Source organism: Panthera tigris, chromosome B4 (genome assembly GCF_018350195.1).
Source record: "Panthera tigris isolate Pti1 chromosome B4, P.tigris_Pti1_mat1.1, whole genome shotgun sequence".
Classification (NCBI taxonomy): Eukaryota; Metazoa; Chordata; class Mammalia; order Carnivora; family Felidae; genus Panthera; species Panthera tigris.
This window is the reverse complement of record NC_056666.1, coordinates 61836450-61852864: the sequence shown is the minus strand read 5'-3', so window position 1 is coordinate 61852864 and position 16415 is coordinate 61836450. Positions and strand designations below refer to the sequence as shown.

Sequence of the window (16415 nt, the reverse complement as noted above, 5' to 3'; positions counted from 1 at the left end):
AGTACTTGCCTTTGAAGCCATAAAGCCCAACCTATATTTCCTATTATGTGTGAGGTGTGATGAGTCTTTTAATATCATGACAGTTTTCTTATTTGGAATAAGGGGAGTAATTTCTCCCTGCCCACTTCAGAGGGTTATAAAGAGCCTCAATAAGGATGATAGATGTGGAGTGCTTTTTCAATTGAAGTGCCTAAAAAAGTGAGCTTTGTAATATTTTAGACAGCTTATTGTTTTATAAATTGAAGTGCTTAAAGAGGGATTTTAATAATATTTAAGCAGCCTATTTTGACCTCGATGTTCAAGATGATGGACTTGAAAAAGTAAAGCAGGGAGTTTCTGGTTGAGAAGATATTTAGTAAGAATTGTTACATTTGGTTTTTGGAAACAGGGCATTAAAAAGCTGGATAACTCCTATAGTCCTGAACACTTATTACTTAGAGGGCAGTGATACTGTCAAGAGGTCTAAGGCTGTTGATGGAGTGCCTGGGTGGCTCAGTCAATTAAGTTGTCTGACTCTTGGTTTTGGCTCAGGTCATGATCTCATGGTTTCGTGGGTTCGAGCCCTGCATTGGGGTCTGTGCTGGCAGTGTGGAGCCTGCTTGGGATTCTCTCCCTCTCTCTCTCTCTGCCCTTCCCCCGCTCATGCTGTCTCTCTCTCTCTCTCAAAAATAAATAAACTTAAAAAAATTATGTAAAAAAAACACAACAACAAAAAAAGGTCTAAGTCTTTTGAGAAAGACTGCCAAGTTTTAGAAAGAGGTTTGTTCTGACATGTTAGGTTCCAGGTAAGAGTGCTTTGCAGCCCAATGAATGTGAGGCACAAAAGATGCTAAGGATTTACGGTCTGCTGGGATTTCTTTTCTTTAATAATACAAATTCGTGTAGGAAAATAAAAGTAAAAGATTATGTGTTAAATTATGTAAAACTCCTTTCAAAATGTTTAGACATATTTCTAAAGATGTTAATAAAAGGTCACAGCTGACCTTACTGGGAGTTAGGGAGGTGACATTGCACCTGCAGGGACTGAGATCCAGGCTGACCTTGGAGGATGTGGCTGGTTAGAGTTAACATATGCAGCATGGTCAATCCATAATTCATGACCCATAATTTGACTTCTGGCTGAAAACTATGAATTTTCAATTAGGCTAATAAGTTAGAACAAAGAGGTGAATCTTAGGGTTTTCAATTTACAGATCAGAATCCTAGCATTTTATAACTGAATGAAATTTAAAGGGTGGTTTCCGGCCACTCTCTAATTAACGCCTCTATTTGTTGGATAAATGCCAGCAATTTGAGCCTATACAAATTATTCTTACATAAGGAACTTCCATTGCCTTTTATCTTCTAATAGTCTTTATGATTTTTGTTACTGGTAAGTTATGAGCTAAAGCCCATATATTAGATCTTATTTGTCACACTTGACTGTCCCATTTATTATACTTTCTCCACCTTCCCCTGTCTAGCTTATGTATGTGGAAAATAATGGTACCAGAAGATAAAATTATCCTGATAAAATTTGCAAGCTTAGACATACAAAATCAAGTTGGTTGTGACCATGGCTATATATCTTTACAATCAAACAATGGAGTGCTTATTAGTACGTATGTTACATTTATTTTTTCTTGTCATGTTAGAGTATCTGAACAACTGAAGACGTGCAAAGGGACCTGAAGTTAGATATCTGCCATAGAACGCTTTATATGCTGTCCCTTTCCTGAAGGGGCAGATGTGTGTGGTAAGAGAGGAACCAATGACTGGCATATTGAGTGAGCTATTCCCTTCTCAGGTTGAGTAGCAGTTTTGAATGACATTGATCTCACAATTATCAGAAACTTCCTTTCAAGGCAACATCTATTTTGTTTTTTGGTTTTATCACAAAAGTGGTTGCCTGTTTGCCAAATTTGGTAAAGACAGGTAAGTAACTGGAAGAAAATGTAAACCATTAAAAATCCTACCACCTAGAGATAAATGCTGTTAACATTTTGGGGTACTGTATATTCATTTATACACAATAACTATACACATTGAACTTCACATTGTTTTATAATGTTCTTTTCTCCCATGACAATAGATCATTTCAGGTCATTTGTGGAATACCACTTATACACTATATAAGCATAATTGATAACTTTAATTGAAATATTATGTGTTAAGCATCTTGATAGAAGATCTCTAGAGCTGGTATAGACCTTGGTCTCTAGGTCTCCCTAGGCCAGTGATTAGGACAAATAGCTTGTTGCAAATCGACAGGATGCTGTAGATAAGGTATTGTGCTAAGGGTTATAATATTCATTGACTAAATGATTTCACATTCAGGCCTGCAATTTACCTAGGAACCATTCTTTCAACCAATCATTTGTTAAAAAATCAACTATGTGCCAGATATCATATCAAGTCCTACACATATGTGGAGTAAAAACAGACTCTGCTCTAATGCAATTGCAGTCTGATAAGGTATCTAAGCGTGTACCATAAAGTAGAAAATGACATGGTACAGGAAATGTGCTGTGGTGACTCAGAAAAGGTACCTCTTACTTCAGTGGGTATTTAGGATGGTTTATGAGAACTGGACTTTGAGTCAGGCCCTGAAGGATGAGTAGAATTTAGACATGTGAGATTGAGTTTGAAAAAGCACAGATACAGACAGTGTGGAAAAAATAAATTAACCAGTAAATAGTTTGGTGGGTTGAGAACACAGAGTTCCTGGAACATAGTATTAGGAAAAAAAATTAACAAGTTTGTGACATTTTTAGTAATGCTATTTCAATTTCTTTTCCTTTTAAGGTAAGGTCTGTGGAGATAAATTGCCTTCACCATTGCTGACTGAGACCAGTGAGGCCACAGTTACATTTGTTTCTGATCCAGAAAACAGTGACAGCAGCTTTGAGCTTACATTTACTGCTGTTCAGAAGAACTCAGAAGCTGGTATCTCAGATATTTAATTTCCTGATGTTTTTATATGATATGGGGATAAGGAAGAGGGAATGCCTTTGGCCATTCACTTTGGATTTCCCTGACACTTCAACAGGTTCAGGCTGTGGGAGTGTAGCTGTATTGGTGGAAGAAGGGATGATTCACTCTGCCAGTTATCCTGACTCGTATCCCATGAATGTAAAGTGTCATTGGTTCATTCGTGCTCCAGAGAAACATATTATAAAGGTAAGCAGCTAAGGAAGATCTTTACTTCATTGAGAGCTTAGCTGTGTTGGTTAGGCAGAACTTGCTTCATCCTGGCTATGAAACTGCCATTATGACTAGGAGCTTCAGTTTGACGCATATATAAATATATCAACCTACATCTGGATCTATAAATGTGCTTTGAAAAGTTTGAGCAGTTTAAGAGAATACATCGAAAAGTAGGCCTCCTTCTCCTCTAACACCCATCATACCTCCTAATGGCAACACTAGAGTGTCCCTAGGGAGATCTTCTGAGCATTTAGAAACATGCATATATTTACATTGCTTAGCAATGCTTTTTCTCCTTAAAAAGATCTCAAAGATCTTTCCAAATGAGTCCACAGAGCACTTTTCATTAACTGCATACATTATATTGTGTGATATTCCATAATTTCTTTCTTTTTAATTTTTTTAATGTTCATTTATTTTTGAGAGAGACAGAGACAGACCACAAGTGGGGAAGGAGCAGAGAGACAGGGAGACAACAGAATTGGAAGCAGGCTCCAGGCTCTGAGCTGTCAGCACAGAGCCCGACACGGGGCTCGAACTCACAAAGCGTGAGATCATGACCTGCGCTGAAGCCGGACGCTCAACCAGCTGAGCCACCCAGGGGCCCCGATATTCCATAATTTAAGTCAGGTCCCAATAATATACACTTAGTGGGTTTCCAGTCTTTGCCCTTACCAGCAGTGGTAGTACATTCTTGTGTCCATGTATTTGGGCACATGTGGATGTATGTGATTCCCAGGAGCGGACTTTCTGTGTCAAAGGATTTGTGCATTTAAACCTCATAGTCATTGCCAAATTGCTCTCCAAAGAGGCTGCAATTACTTACGCTTCTATCAATAGAATAGGAGGGGTAACTGCCAGCCTTTTCATGTTCAGAGGGAAGCTTTTAAAGTTCATCTCTTCTCTTCCTTGACCATTTCTCTGGTTATTGTTTCTAATTGGCACAGTTGGAATTTGAGGACTTTATCACTGAATTTAGCCCGAACTGTATTTATGATGCTGTTGTGATTTATGGTGATCCTGAAGAGGAGCACGAGTTAGGTGGGTAACATTCCATCTGTAAAGAACAAGAGTAGTTGTAACACTGACTGGCCTCCTTGGGTGACACAAAGTTGAATGAGAATAAGGATTTCTTATTCTGGAAACTCACGTGTCAAAAAACTTTAGCTTTAACCGATGAGCCAACAATGGATTCACCAGGAAGATTAAAAAAAAATTTTTTAATGTTTATTCATTTTTGAGAAAGAGAGGGAGTATGAGACGGGGGAGGGGCAGAGAGAGAGGGAGACACAGAATCCCAAGCTGTCAGCTCAGAGCCTGACACCGGCCTCGAACCCACAAGGTCTGAGATCAGGTATGAGATCATGACCTGAGCCAAAGTTGGACGCTAAACTGACTGAGCTACCCAGGTGCTGCCCCACCAGTAAGATTTTTTTTAATGTTTATTTATTTTTGAAAGAGAGAGAGAGAGAGAAAGAGAGAGAGACAGCATACGAGTGGGGGAAGGGCAGAAAGAGAAGGAGACACAGAATCCAAAGCAGGTTCCAGGCTCTGAGCTGTCACCAGAGAGCCCAACGTGGGGCTTGAACCCGCAAGATGTGAGATCATGACCTGAGCTGAAGTCAGACACTTAACCGACTGAGCCACCCAGGCACCCCTCACCAGTAAGATTTTTAATAGAAACATGTAAAATTTGGAGAATGTTTCAGAATATTTGGAAGGTGAATGTGAAGTCCCAGGGAAAAAGGAAATAGTAACATTGAATAAATTTGTGGCAGTTACTGAAGGTAACTTTTTAAACTCCTTTTTGTATGAAAAAGTAACCAAAAAAAGTAACTGAAAAGTATAGTAACCAAAAAAAGTAACCAAAGTAACCAAAACTATAGTTTCTACTTGAATCTTAAAAGTTAATTTTTGAAAACTTCAAATATACTTTCCATTTTGACCTACCAATTTACTTAGTATAAGAAGTTATCTCTTCCAGCTGTGCAGCCACTCCCTTAATATACCTATTATTTGTCCCTTAGATGTCAGTGTGGGTCTGAGACCCAGGAATATAGGTGGGTTGGGAATGTTTGGATATTCAGGGCAGCTGAGTGGAGGCACAATCCCCCTCATCCAGCTGAATAGGATCTGTATAGAGTGGGCTTCAAGTGAAGCAGATTTCAGGTGTTACTTACATTAAAGCATAGCCACCTTCCCTTTGAAAGGAGGATACGAAGTTTGGGATTTTCTTTAACTCGCCCCTTCGCACTGTGTACGTTAAAAGTCAATTAACATTTCTATGCATGCTAAAAATCAGATGTCTTTTCTCTATCTGTAGAGTGTTTTTCTATGAGATAAAATTACAACACATAGTTATTTTGAAACTAGTGTTTCACTCCCACATACAATGGAAAAGTGTGCCTACAAACCAAAGTTGAAGAAAACCAGAATTGCTGGGAAAAAATTAGATAATGTTTTACCTCTGTTTTCTGACTTAAAAAATTTTGTAACTGTAAATCAAACTTTCCTAAAACTTTTACAGCTAAACTTTGTGGGATCTTAAACCCTACTCCAATATTCAGTCCTCATAATATGCTGGTGATTCATTTTAAAAGTGATGGTGAAAATAACTTCCGAGGCTTCAAGGCTAGTTTCACCTTTTTGCTCTCAGGTGAGGATAAGCACTAGCACAGTAATTATTTTTGCTTGTGAAAATAGTTATACGGAAGATCACTTAGCCATGTTTACCTGAATTTAGGGTGCTTGAAACACCTTGGTGACAAAATATAAATGCAGATTCCTGGGACTCCTGGGTGGCTCGGTTGGTTATGCATCTAACTCTTGATCTTAGCTCAGGTCTTGATCTCAGGGTCATGGGCATGGAGCCTACTTTAAAAAACATTTTTTAAATGTTTATTTATATGAGAGAAAGAGAGTGGCAGAGTGTAAGCAGGAGAGGGTAAGAGAGAGAGGGAGACACAGAATCCAAAGGAGGCTCCAGGCTCTGAGCTATCAGCACAGAACCCAGCACAGGGCTTGAACTCACAGACCGCGAGATCATGACCTGAACCAAAATCGGACGCTCAACCTACTGAGCCACCCAGGTGCCCCAAAACATGCAGATTTCTGGGGCATCTGGGTGGCTCAGTTGGTTGAGCATCTGACTTCAGCTCAGGTCATGATCTCACAGTTCATAGGTTCCAGCCCCGCATCGGGCTCTGTGCTGACAGCTCAGAGCCTGGAGCCTTCTTCAGGTTCTGTGTCTCCCTCTCTCTCTGCCCCACCCCTGCTCACTCTCTGTTTCTCTCTCGAAATTAAATAAACATTAAAAAAATTTTTAACTGCAGATTCCTATGCCCACTCCTGAAGATTTAGGTTCTGTAGATCTGTGATGGGGCCCAGGAATCTGTGCTTTAACAAGAACCTCTGGTGAAGCTAAGAAACTACATCCACTCAATGATCAAAAAACACTTTAAGCACCTTATATCAAAAGTAGATAATTTAGATTAGAGAATGCAATTCAGAAATGAGGTTGACTGTCTCTGTTTTGGGACATTTCAGGGTTTTGAAGGATTTATAGTTTTCTAGCCATTCTAGAAAGTAAAGCAGCCTTTACTAAGATGGAAGGAATATCATTCCTTAAAGACCCTAGTGTGGAAAAGAATGGGTGATGTACAAAAAACTACAAATAATTTGGCAGTGTTCAAGTTTTGGAATGTTAGAAGAGGCAAGAGTCGTATCATGATGGATTCAGGGCATTCAGTTTTAGGTACCAGAGTGATAGGATAGCCAGCTAACATTTGTTGATTACTTGCTCTGTACCAAGTATAGACTAAACATTTCACATGCATTACCACATTTATTCCTCCTTACAAACCTAAGAGGTTTATACAATGCTCTCCTTTTCACAGATGAAGGAATAAAGTTCAGAGAGGTTAAGTAGCTTTCCCAAAGATGCATAACTGCCAAGAGGTGGAGCCAGAACTCAAACGTTGGTAGTAATGTGGAAGATAGAGACAAAGATTAGGCAGAGATTAGTGAATTTACAAGGAGAGTAGTGAATAAATCATTGTAAGAATTTATTTTAGGTGTAGTCCTTGATCAGATATGTTGTGGCAAAGGTGATATATAAAGTAGAAAAATTCCAACATGATTCTGAGGACTCTAGCTTGAGTGGCTAGGTGGATGGTAAGCCACTAAATGATACAGAGAAACATAAGACCGTGTTGACTCTTGAAATCAATTGGTTTCATTTGAGACAAGTGGATTTGTATGAGCTTGTGGGAGATCCAGATGAATATAGCTAGCATATTCTACATCTAGAATTCAGAAAAGAGACTTAAGAGAGAAATGTGGAAGTCCTATATATGCAAATGAATAGTAATAGGGTTATGAACTGTACCTTGTGGAATATCTTGCAGGCTGGAGGATAGGATCTTGAAAAAAAGACTGAGATTGAGAAGAGATGGTCATAGATTTTTTGAGAAAATCAAGAGAGTAATTTAGTGAAGCCAAAGAAGGAAGAAATGCTTAAAAGGGTCAGATACACTAGGAATTTAAGAAAAATATAACCAATCACATCTATGGGATCCGGCATTTAGCACTGGAAAGATTGTAGTAGTGAAATCAACATTAGAGTGGTTTTATGATTGACCAGGATAAGCAAGCAGGGTCAGCTAGTGTAGATGACTTTAAATATTTTCAATTAAAAAAATGTTTTCTCCGTAGACTCTTCAAACCAAGTTGGATCAACATCACCTCCCCAAACCAATCTTGTATCTTCTGCAAAACTTATTCCATATGGTGAGTTGATGGTCATGTAGTTACTACCTGTTTAACCTTTCTTCTTTGGAAAGCCTCATTTTACCTTTATATAACTCTACAATGAAGAAGAATGAGTTTTACATTTAGGTCCATGAAACTTCCAGAATTTTGTTTGGGTTTGCATATACACATACAAATGGAAGAAGAAATAAGCTTTATGATTAGAAGAAAATGGTGCAGAGAGTAATTCTTTGTCCTCATTTTCACCTGTGCAAACTTGATATTTAAAATATCTTCCTAGAATCCATATTTAATATATGATTGTGGATTTTGAGGCAAAGGGAGAAAACAAAGTTTTTTGTTTTGTTTCATTTTAGCACACACTGGCAACTTTTAACTTACTTGTAATATGAAGTATCTGGTCAAAAATTATGATCTTTCATTGTTCTATATGCATGTATTCAATATGGCCTAGATGGGCTATAATAGAAAGTTGTACAGGGAGCTGTAATAGGAGAAAATGCCACAAGAGAGAGAAGAAACAAGGATATGTTTATATGCTCTGTTAACAACAACAACAACAACAACAACAAAAATAACCCATCCCAGTACAATGTAAGTTCCATGACAGCCAAGACTTTTGTCTATTCTATTCACTGATAGATCAGCGACACCTAAAACATCACTATCGAGAACATTGCCTGTCAGTACCAACCACTAAAATTATTGAATGAATGAGTAAATATTACTCTGTAGGCCAGTAACTAAAAACCTAATTGCTTAGCAGAGTTACCAAGGCAAGCTTTTAAAATCAGATTCCTCAGAGGTGGATGTTAGGGAGTTGATATCTCTATAAAGCTCATCTGATATTTGGAAATTACTACCGTCAGCTATTGGAGGAGGTGTATGTTCTTTCTTATTTCAGTTGGATAGGTCATTAATTTCATCCTCTCTGCTATAGGTATCTGTGGCATCCCTCCATTTAGTCTCCAATGGCTTTCCAGAAGAACTGTAGTGGGGGAGGAAGCCTGTCCCCACTGTTGTCCATGGCAGGTGGGTGTGAGGTTTCAAGGCAGTCACCAGTGTGGAGGTGCCATCCTCAACCCAACCTGGATTCTCACTGCAGCCCATTGTTTGCAATCGTGAGTGAAACTGATGATGATATTTTAATAACGTACTTAGCATGTATTTATGGTCATGCCTAGGGTAGAAGTGTAATTATCTAATAAAGTCATCCAGACTAATTCTAAAGCAGGAATCTTTCAATGACTTTCTATACAGCCGTTTCCTCTACTTAAACAATGTCAGTGAGGAAAATGTTGATCAAATCTTGAAATTGCTCATCTCATTTATGGCAATCTCTGATTATTATGTTGAGCACACGTCTGTTTCTCTTTAGCAGAAACCTATTGGTCTAAATTTACTGGAGGTCTGGAAAACAAAAACTTAGTCTGCTTCTTCTTTCACATAACAGTGTTCCCTATACTTGAAGATCTCTCTCACATTGCCCCTTAATTTCATCTTTAAGCTAGGGCTCATCATTCTGTTATTTGTCAGTAATTCCAGATACCTAGCCATGTGGTACAACTTCCTCTGGATTGATTTAGTGTTGTTTTTCTTAAAATATGGTCCAAATAGTGGAGAGCACAGTAGGATAATCTACCGCGTTGGTCACTGGACTACCAATGGACTAAAATTTTGCTTAACACTTTCAGGGTTTTTAAATTGTGAATTATGCCATGATATGAAAAACTGCACATGACACATATGTGGTCTAAAGAATAGTAAATTTACATATGTGTCCTTGCCACCCAGTTTAGGAAGACTCTTTACACTTCTTAAGCCCCCCAGGACCCCTGCCAAGAGGAAGACACTATGCCAAATTTTGTATTTATGATACTGATGGGTTTTTTAAAATTTTAACATCTGTGAATCCCTAAAACTAGTACATTGTTTGGTTTTTCTTGGTTTTGATAATGTAAAAGAATTGTAGTTTCTATTTTACTGTGCATTGCTCTTATCTTAATGGTATATAGATAAGCTAGGTGCCTTTGTATAACTGTAATTAATTCATTTTCCTTCCAAACTAAAGTCACTTGTTGGTGACTTCTAGACATGGGTAGTTTTTTTTTTTTAATTTTTAATTTTTTTTTTAATATATGAAATTTATTGTCAAATTGGTTTCCATACAACACCCAGTGCTCATCCCAAAAGGTGCCCTCCTCAATACCCATCACCCACCCTCCCCTCCCTCCCACCCCCCATCAACCCTCAGTTTGTTCTCAGTTTTTAACAGTCTCTTATGCTTTGGCTCTCTCCCATTCTAACCACCCCCCTTTTTTTTTTCCTTCCCATCCCCCATGGGTTTCTGTTAAGTTTCTCAGGATCCACATAAGAGTGAAACCATATGGTATCTGTCTTTCTCTGTATGGCTTATTTCACTTAGCATCACACTCTCCAGTTCCATCCACGTTGCTACAAAAGGCCATATTTCATTTTTTCTCATTGCCACATAGTATTCCATTATGTATATAAACCACAATTTCTTTATTCATTCATCAGTTGATGGACATTTAGGCTCTTTCCATAATTTGGCTATTGTTGAGAGTGCTGCTGTAAACATTGGGGTACAAGTGCCCCTATGCATCAGAACTCCTGTATCCCTTGGATAAAGTCCTAGCAGTGCTATTGCTGGGTCATAGGGTAGGTCTATTTTTAATTTTCTGAGGAACCTCCACACTGCTTTCCAGAGCGGCTGCACCAATTTGCATTCCCACCAACAGTGCAAGAGGGTTCCCGTTTCTCCACATCCTCTTCAGCATCTATAGTCTCCTGATTTCTTCATTTTGGCCACTCTGACTGGCGTGAGGTGATATCTGAGTGTGGTTTTGATTTGTTTTTCCCTGATAAGGAGCGACGTTGAGCATCTTTTCATGTGCCTGTTGGCCATCCGGATGTCTTCTTTAGAGAAGTGTCTATTCATGTTTTCTGCCCATTTCTTCACTGGGTTATTTGTTTTTCGGGTGTGGAGTTTGGTGAGCTCTTTATAGATTTTGGATACTAGCCCTTTGTCCGATATGTCATTTGCAAATATCTTTTCCCATTTGGTTGGTTGCCTTTTAGTTTTGTTGGTTGTTTCCTTTGCTGTGCAGAAGCTTTTTATCTTCATAAGGTCCCAGTAATTCACTTTTGCTTTTAATTCCCTTGCCTTTGGGGATGTGTCGAGTAAGAGATTGCTACGGCTGAGGTCAGAGAGGTCTTTTCCTGCTTTCTCCTCTAAGGTTTTGATGGTTTCCTGTCTCACATTCAGGTCCTTTATCCATTTTGAGTTTATTTTTGTGAATGGTGTGAGAAAGTGGTCTAGTTTCAACCTTCTGCATGTTGCTGTCCAGTTCTCCCAGCACCATTTGTTAAAGAGACTGTCTTTTTTCCATTGGATGTTCTTTCCTGCTTTGTCAAAGATGAGTTGGCCATACGTTTGTGGGTCTAGTTCTGGGGTTTCTATTCTATTCCATTGGTCTATGTGTCTGTTTTTGTGCCATTAATTTTTAATTTTTTATTTAAACTCCTCAGGTGGGTGACTCAGTAGGTTGAGCATCTGACTCTTGATTTCAGCTCAGGTCATGATCTCATGGTTCATGGGTTCAAGCCCTGCATCAGGCCCTGTGCTGACAGTGCAAGAGCCTGCTTGGGATTCTCTCTCTCTCTCTCTCTCTCTCTCTCTCTCTCTCTCTCTTTCTGCCCCTCTCCCTGCTCATGCACTTTTTCTCTTTCTCTCAAAATAAATAAACTTAAAAAAAAAAAAAACCCTCTCATGATTCCAATGTACAGCCATGATGAAGAACCACTTCCTATCTGTCTATCTGACCCAAACTTGACCCTGCTTGCTCATAATGGGCCAGCCCCGTTCCTCAAACATGCTGCATTTCCTCTGTCTCAAGGTGTTTGTGGTTGCAATTCCCTTTGCCATTCAGGATACCACATTACATTTAGTCGGCATGTCACGTAAGGCTACTCTTGGCTCTAAGTATCACAGACTTTCCTGGTTTTTGATGACCTTCCCAGTTTGGGGGAGTACTCATCTGTTATTTTGTAGAAGGTCCCTCAATTTGAATTTATCTGCTATTTCCTCATGGTTTTACTGGGATTATGGTTTTGGAAGAGGAAAACTACAGAAGTCATATGCCACTTGAGGCATTGGGTATTAAGCTTCACCTCCTGAGTGGAAAGTGTCTACATAAATTGTTTGAAATTTTTCTGTATGGGAGATATGTCTATTCTTCCTGATTTATTTGTTAAACAATGTATTTCTATCGGTATGGATTCAGGGATATTTATTTGAAAATACTACAGGGTCACCTGGACGGCTCAGTTGGTTAAGCGTCCGACTTCAGCTCAGGTCATGATCTCTCCATTTGTGAGTGTGAGCCCCACATCGGGCTCTATGCTGAAAGCTTGGAGCCTGGAGCCTGCTTCAGATTCTGTGTCTGCCTCTCTCTCTACCCCTCCCCCCCTTCTCATGCTCTCTCTCAAAAAAATAACATTAAAATACTACATATCTATTTTTTGCTCAAATTGTTCCAGCTTTGACCAGTGTCAGCTCTTTCAGGGTCACCTCTTATCTTTTTGACATGCCCCTATCCATTTGTGACACTACAAAATGCTCCAGGTTTATCTGATGTATTCCCTCCTCAGTCCTAGAACCAGTCATTTCTCCAGTGAGCCCTGGTCTACTTTGTGGGAGAATGGTATGAGAAATCAAGGTCTAAGTGGTGCGTGTACTAGTTGCTACTAGGGTGTTACTGCACTAGGTCCTCTCAACTGACAGAGCTAGGAAATATAGCTATGGTTACTAACCCATTCTGTAAATATAGCTATCTTTCTGTATCTATATTAAGCTAAACATGACTTCATGTGGATGTTTCCAACTCAGTCCAATACCATTCATTCTAGGCTTTCCCTCCCTTGGAAATGCCCATTTTAAGTAATTCTATCAGAATTCATTTTTATGTATCATGGAAAAGAAGCCTCAATAGCAGCTGATTAATTAGTAACAATTAATGTATTAGAAAAGACAAATATTAGTATTGAAGCTCAAGGCACAGACGACGTTTTGGCAGATTCCCTTGTCAACTAGTGTAGTCTGTTCTGGGAATTTATGTGATTAACCAGACACCTTGCAGCAAGATACAGACCATAGCAAGACCATTCTTCACAAAGGGGATATTCAAATTGATGAGTCATTTGAGATTAATAAACACAGTCAGCTGTAAATGTTTGTGAACCACTAAAGTTGACCACAAAAGGAATTTGTATGCAATTTCATTGGTGATTTCTTGATTTCTTAAAAAAAAAAAAAAAGGATTTTTATAATAGTAATGCTTGTGGATAAAGGCATTTAAAGAAAGTTATCAAGTAAAATCTAAATACTCTCTCCATTTCATGAATCCATTCCTTCTCTTTAGAAGTGATCAATACTAACAATGTTTTAATTATCTGATTTCCCACTAATATTTATTTTTTTAATCTGATTTTTTTTTAATTTACATCCAAATTAGCATATAGTGCAACAGTGATTTCAGGAGTAGATTCCTTAATGCCCCTTACCCATTTAGCCCATCCCCCACTCCGACACCCCCTCCAGTAACCCTCTGTTTGTTCTCCATATTTATGAGTCTCTTATGCTTTGTCCTCCTCCCTGTTTTTATATTATTTTTGTTTCTCTTCCCTTATGTTCATCTGTTTTGTCTCCTAAAGTCCTTATATGAGTGAAGTCATATGATATTTGTCTTTCTCTAATTTCACTTAGCATAATACCCTCCAGTTCCATCCATGTAGTTGCAAATGGCAAGATTTCATTCTTTTTGATGGTTGAGTAATACTCCATTGTATTTATATACCACCTCTTCTTTATCCATTCATCCATCGATGGACATTCGGGGTCTTTCCATACTTTCGATAGTGCTGCTATAAACATGTCGATATAAACATTTCGATAGTGCTGCTATAAAGTGTCGACAGTGCTGCTATAAACATGAGGGTGCATGTGTCTCTACGAAACAGCACACCTGTATCCCTTGGATAAATACCTAGTAGTGCAATTGCTGGGCCATAGGGTAGTTATAGTTTTAATTTTTTGAGGAACCTCCATACTGTTTTCCAGAGTGGCTGCACCAGCTTGCATTCCCATGATTTCCCACTAATATTTAAGCACACGGTCTATTTTATAGTATTTGTATATACCATATATATTATTTTTTGCACAAAATCTGTATCATTATATGTATAATGATACAGAAAATGTCTGTGTGCCTCATTTTTTCTTTTACTCTTCATAGTTGCCTGACTTATTTCGCCAGAGAAATGTCTTTTTGAAGTTATTCCTTGGAGTATATGGCTCTTTACACCAGAGGTGTTTGATAGGCCAGAGTAACAAAATTGGTATGTTCCACTCATACTCTGCCTTTGTGGGCACTCTGCAGTGGATTCCTTCATGGGCTTGTTTCTCCCGGATCATCTTCATTGACTTGGTAGACACCCAGGGCTCCATCCTCTGTTGAAGAGGGCTTCCACATATCCAAATCCATTGATAAGGGAAGTTTGCCATGTGGGATAAGCCAGCTGGGGAGATCTGCAAAGTGTGGGAGCTGAAGTAGACATCATTTTTGCTGAAGGGCACTAGGTGCCAGCCTATTTCACAGTGTTGGGTAGCACTCCAAAGACATTAAGGATAACAGCAACGTTGGACCACCTCCCATGGCTTCGCTGGCACTGGTTGCTCTTAATATTAGTTTATTAGTTCTCAAACTTTAGCATAAACCAGAATCACCTGAAGGGTTGCTGAATCTATAAGTCTGGTGTGGGGCCTCAACATTTGTGTTTGTAAGAAGTTCCTAGGTAATGTTCCACAGTTAGGGAAAGCTGGTATTTTTCTTTTGCTGACTTCACACTGGTCTTTGTGCTCATTTGGGAGTTTTCCTGTAGGGAACTAAATTCACTTTGCAATTCTACATTGGAATCTTCCAGTCTTAAAGACTAAATTTTTCTTAAAGACCTAAATTTTTTAAGTTTCAGCCACTGTTTTTTCTGTAATTTAATTCAGCAGTAATTATTTCTTCTCCCAAAGCAGTAGTGGCATATGTCCCATTGTTGGATTGGGGATAAGACCCTAAGGATATAAGAAATGAAATTTGATTGTGCGCAAGGGGGGAGATAGGATGGAGAAATCCATCAGTTGCTACTTAGAGCTATTATCCTACTGTTGGAAAAACTCAGACTCTGTTCCCTCATAACATGTATGTTGTTCTGTCATAACAATTTTTTTACACAGTTTTCTACCAAATTAAAGGAAATTTGATGACTGTGCACATAAAACTTCACTAGAAGTTGTGATCTACATATCAACTATACCATGATTTTTATAATTTCATTCCTTTGTGCACGCTATCCTCTATCTAAAGAAGTAGGGTGGCTTTAGAAAATAAGTCTCTTTACTATCAAATAATAATTTAGAGGGTGACTTTGAAAATAAAGTTTAATCCTTCAGTTAGAGTGCATGGCAGATAATAACATTGATAATGGCTATCATTATGGAGTCATTACCATCTGCAAGGTATTTGCCAAGCACTTTACCTGAGTAGGCTCCTTTAATAAGTCATATTGAAACACATGAATAAGTCAGACTCATCATGCAAGGAATTGAAATGAACATGGTTAAGACTAGACAGAAGATGCCCATGTATATGAAGAAACTTTTCCTTTGAATAAAGCGTATTGAAAAAATAATTTCAATAACCTTGCTTTTCCTAAGGAAAAAAGTAAATTTTGGAAAATTAAAGAATCTCCAAGCTGAAGTGATAATATTTGTGACAATTGAGGGACTCTTTCCTCACATATTTCTTCAGCTGAAAATCTTGATGTGGCAGATTAATGGACATTGATTTAAAATTTTTTAAAACATCCTTTTGAAATATATCAAAAGGGTGCAAATGTCAAGTTTATAGTTACAGGAATTTTCACAAAGTGAGCACCCACGTGACTAGTACCCACATCATAAGACAAAATATTGCCAACACCCAGCAGCTCCCTATGTTTCTTCCAATCATCATCTCCCCAAAATAATCCCATAGGTGCCATAGGTGAGTTTTACCTGTTTTGTGAACTGATAAAGTTTTTAACCTCTGTTCCATTAATTCTGGTGATTTGCTAAAAGAAAACAATTTGAGATGTATTCCTGTAAGATAATGTTTGCCTACTTTTAACAGTAAAACATAGGCCAGAAGCTACCTCATTATGTATTCTTAATATCACTGTGAAATGAAAGTAAGCTATAGTTTTTCTTTTTAACTTTTCAACTTAAAAATAATGTTTGGTGATATTTGGTAGGGACTCCAAGGTCATTTTATTGCCAAAATAAAGGGGCAGGATGCATCATTAAGAACTCTACAGGTAGATCAGGAGGTGTGGTGTACCTTCCCAGG

General features: G+C 38.4%; 1 protein-coding gene across 7 annotated transcripts in view; it reads left to right on the top strand.

Moving 5' to 3' along the window:
* The window catches only part of OVCH1 (ovochymase 1), an 82790-nt gene that overhangs the window by 16394 nt on the left and 49981 nt on the right, over window positions 1-16415 (top strand). For all 7 annotated transcript variants that reach the window (XM_042992033.1, XM_042992034.1, XM_042992032.1 and 4 more), the window contains 7 exons: window positions 1464-1597; window positions 2785-2925; window positions 3029-3159; window positions 4134-4227; window positions 5714-5842; window positions 7900-7974; window positions 8897-9077. In XM_042992033.1, the coding sequence (XP_042847967.1) occupies window positions 1464-1597; window positions 2785-2925; window positions 3029-3159; window positions 4134-4227; window positions 5714-5842; window positions 7900-7974; window positions 8897-9077 (885 nt within the window). The remainder of the gene's footprint in view (window positions 1-1463; window positions 1598-2784; window positions 2926-3028; window positions 3160-4133; window positions 4228-5713; window positions 5843-7899; window positions 7975-8896; window positions 9078-16415) is intronic.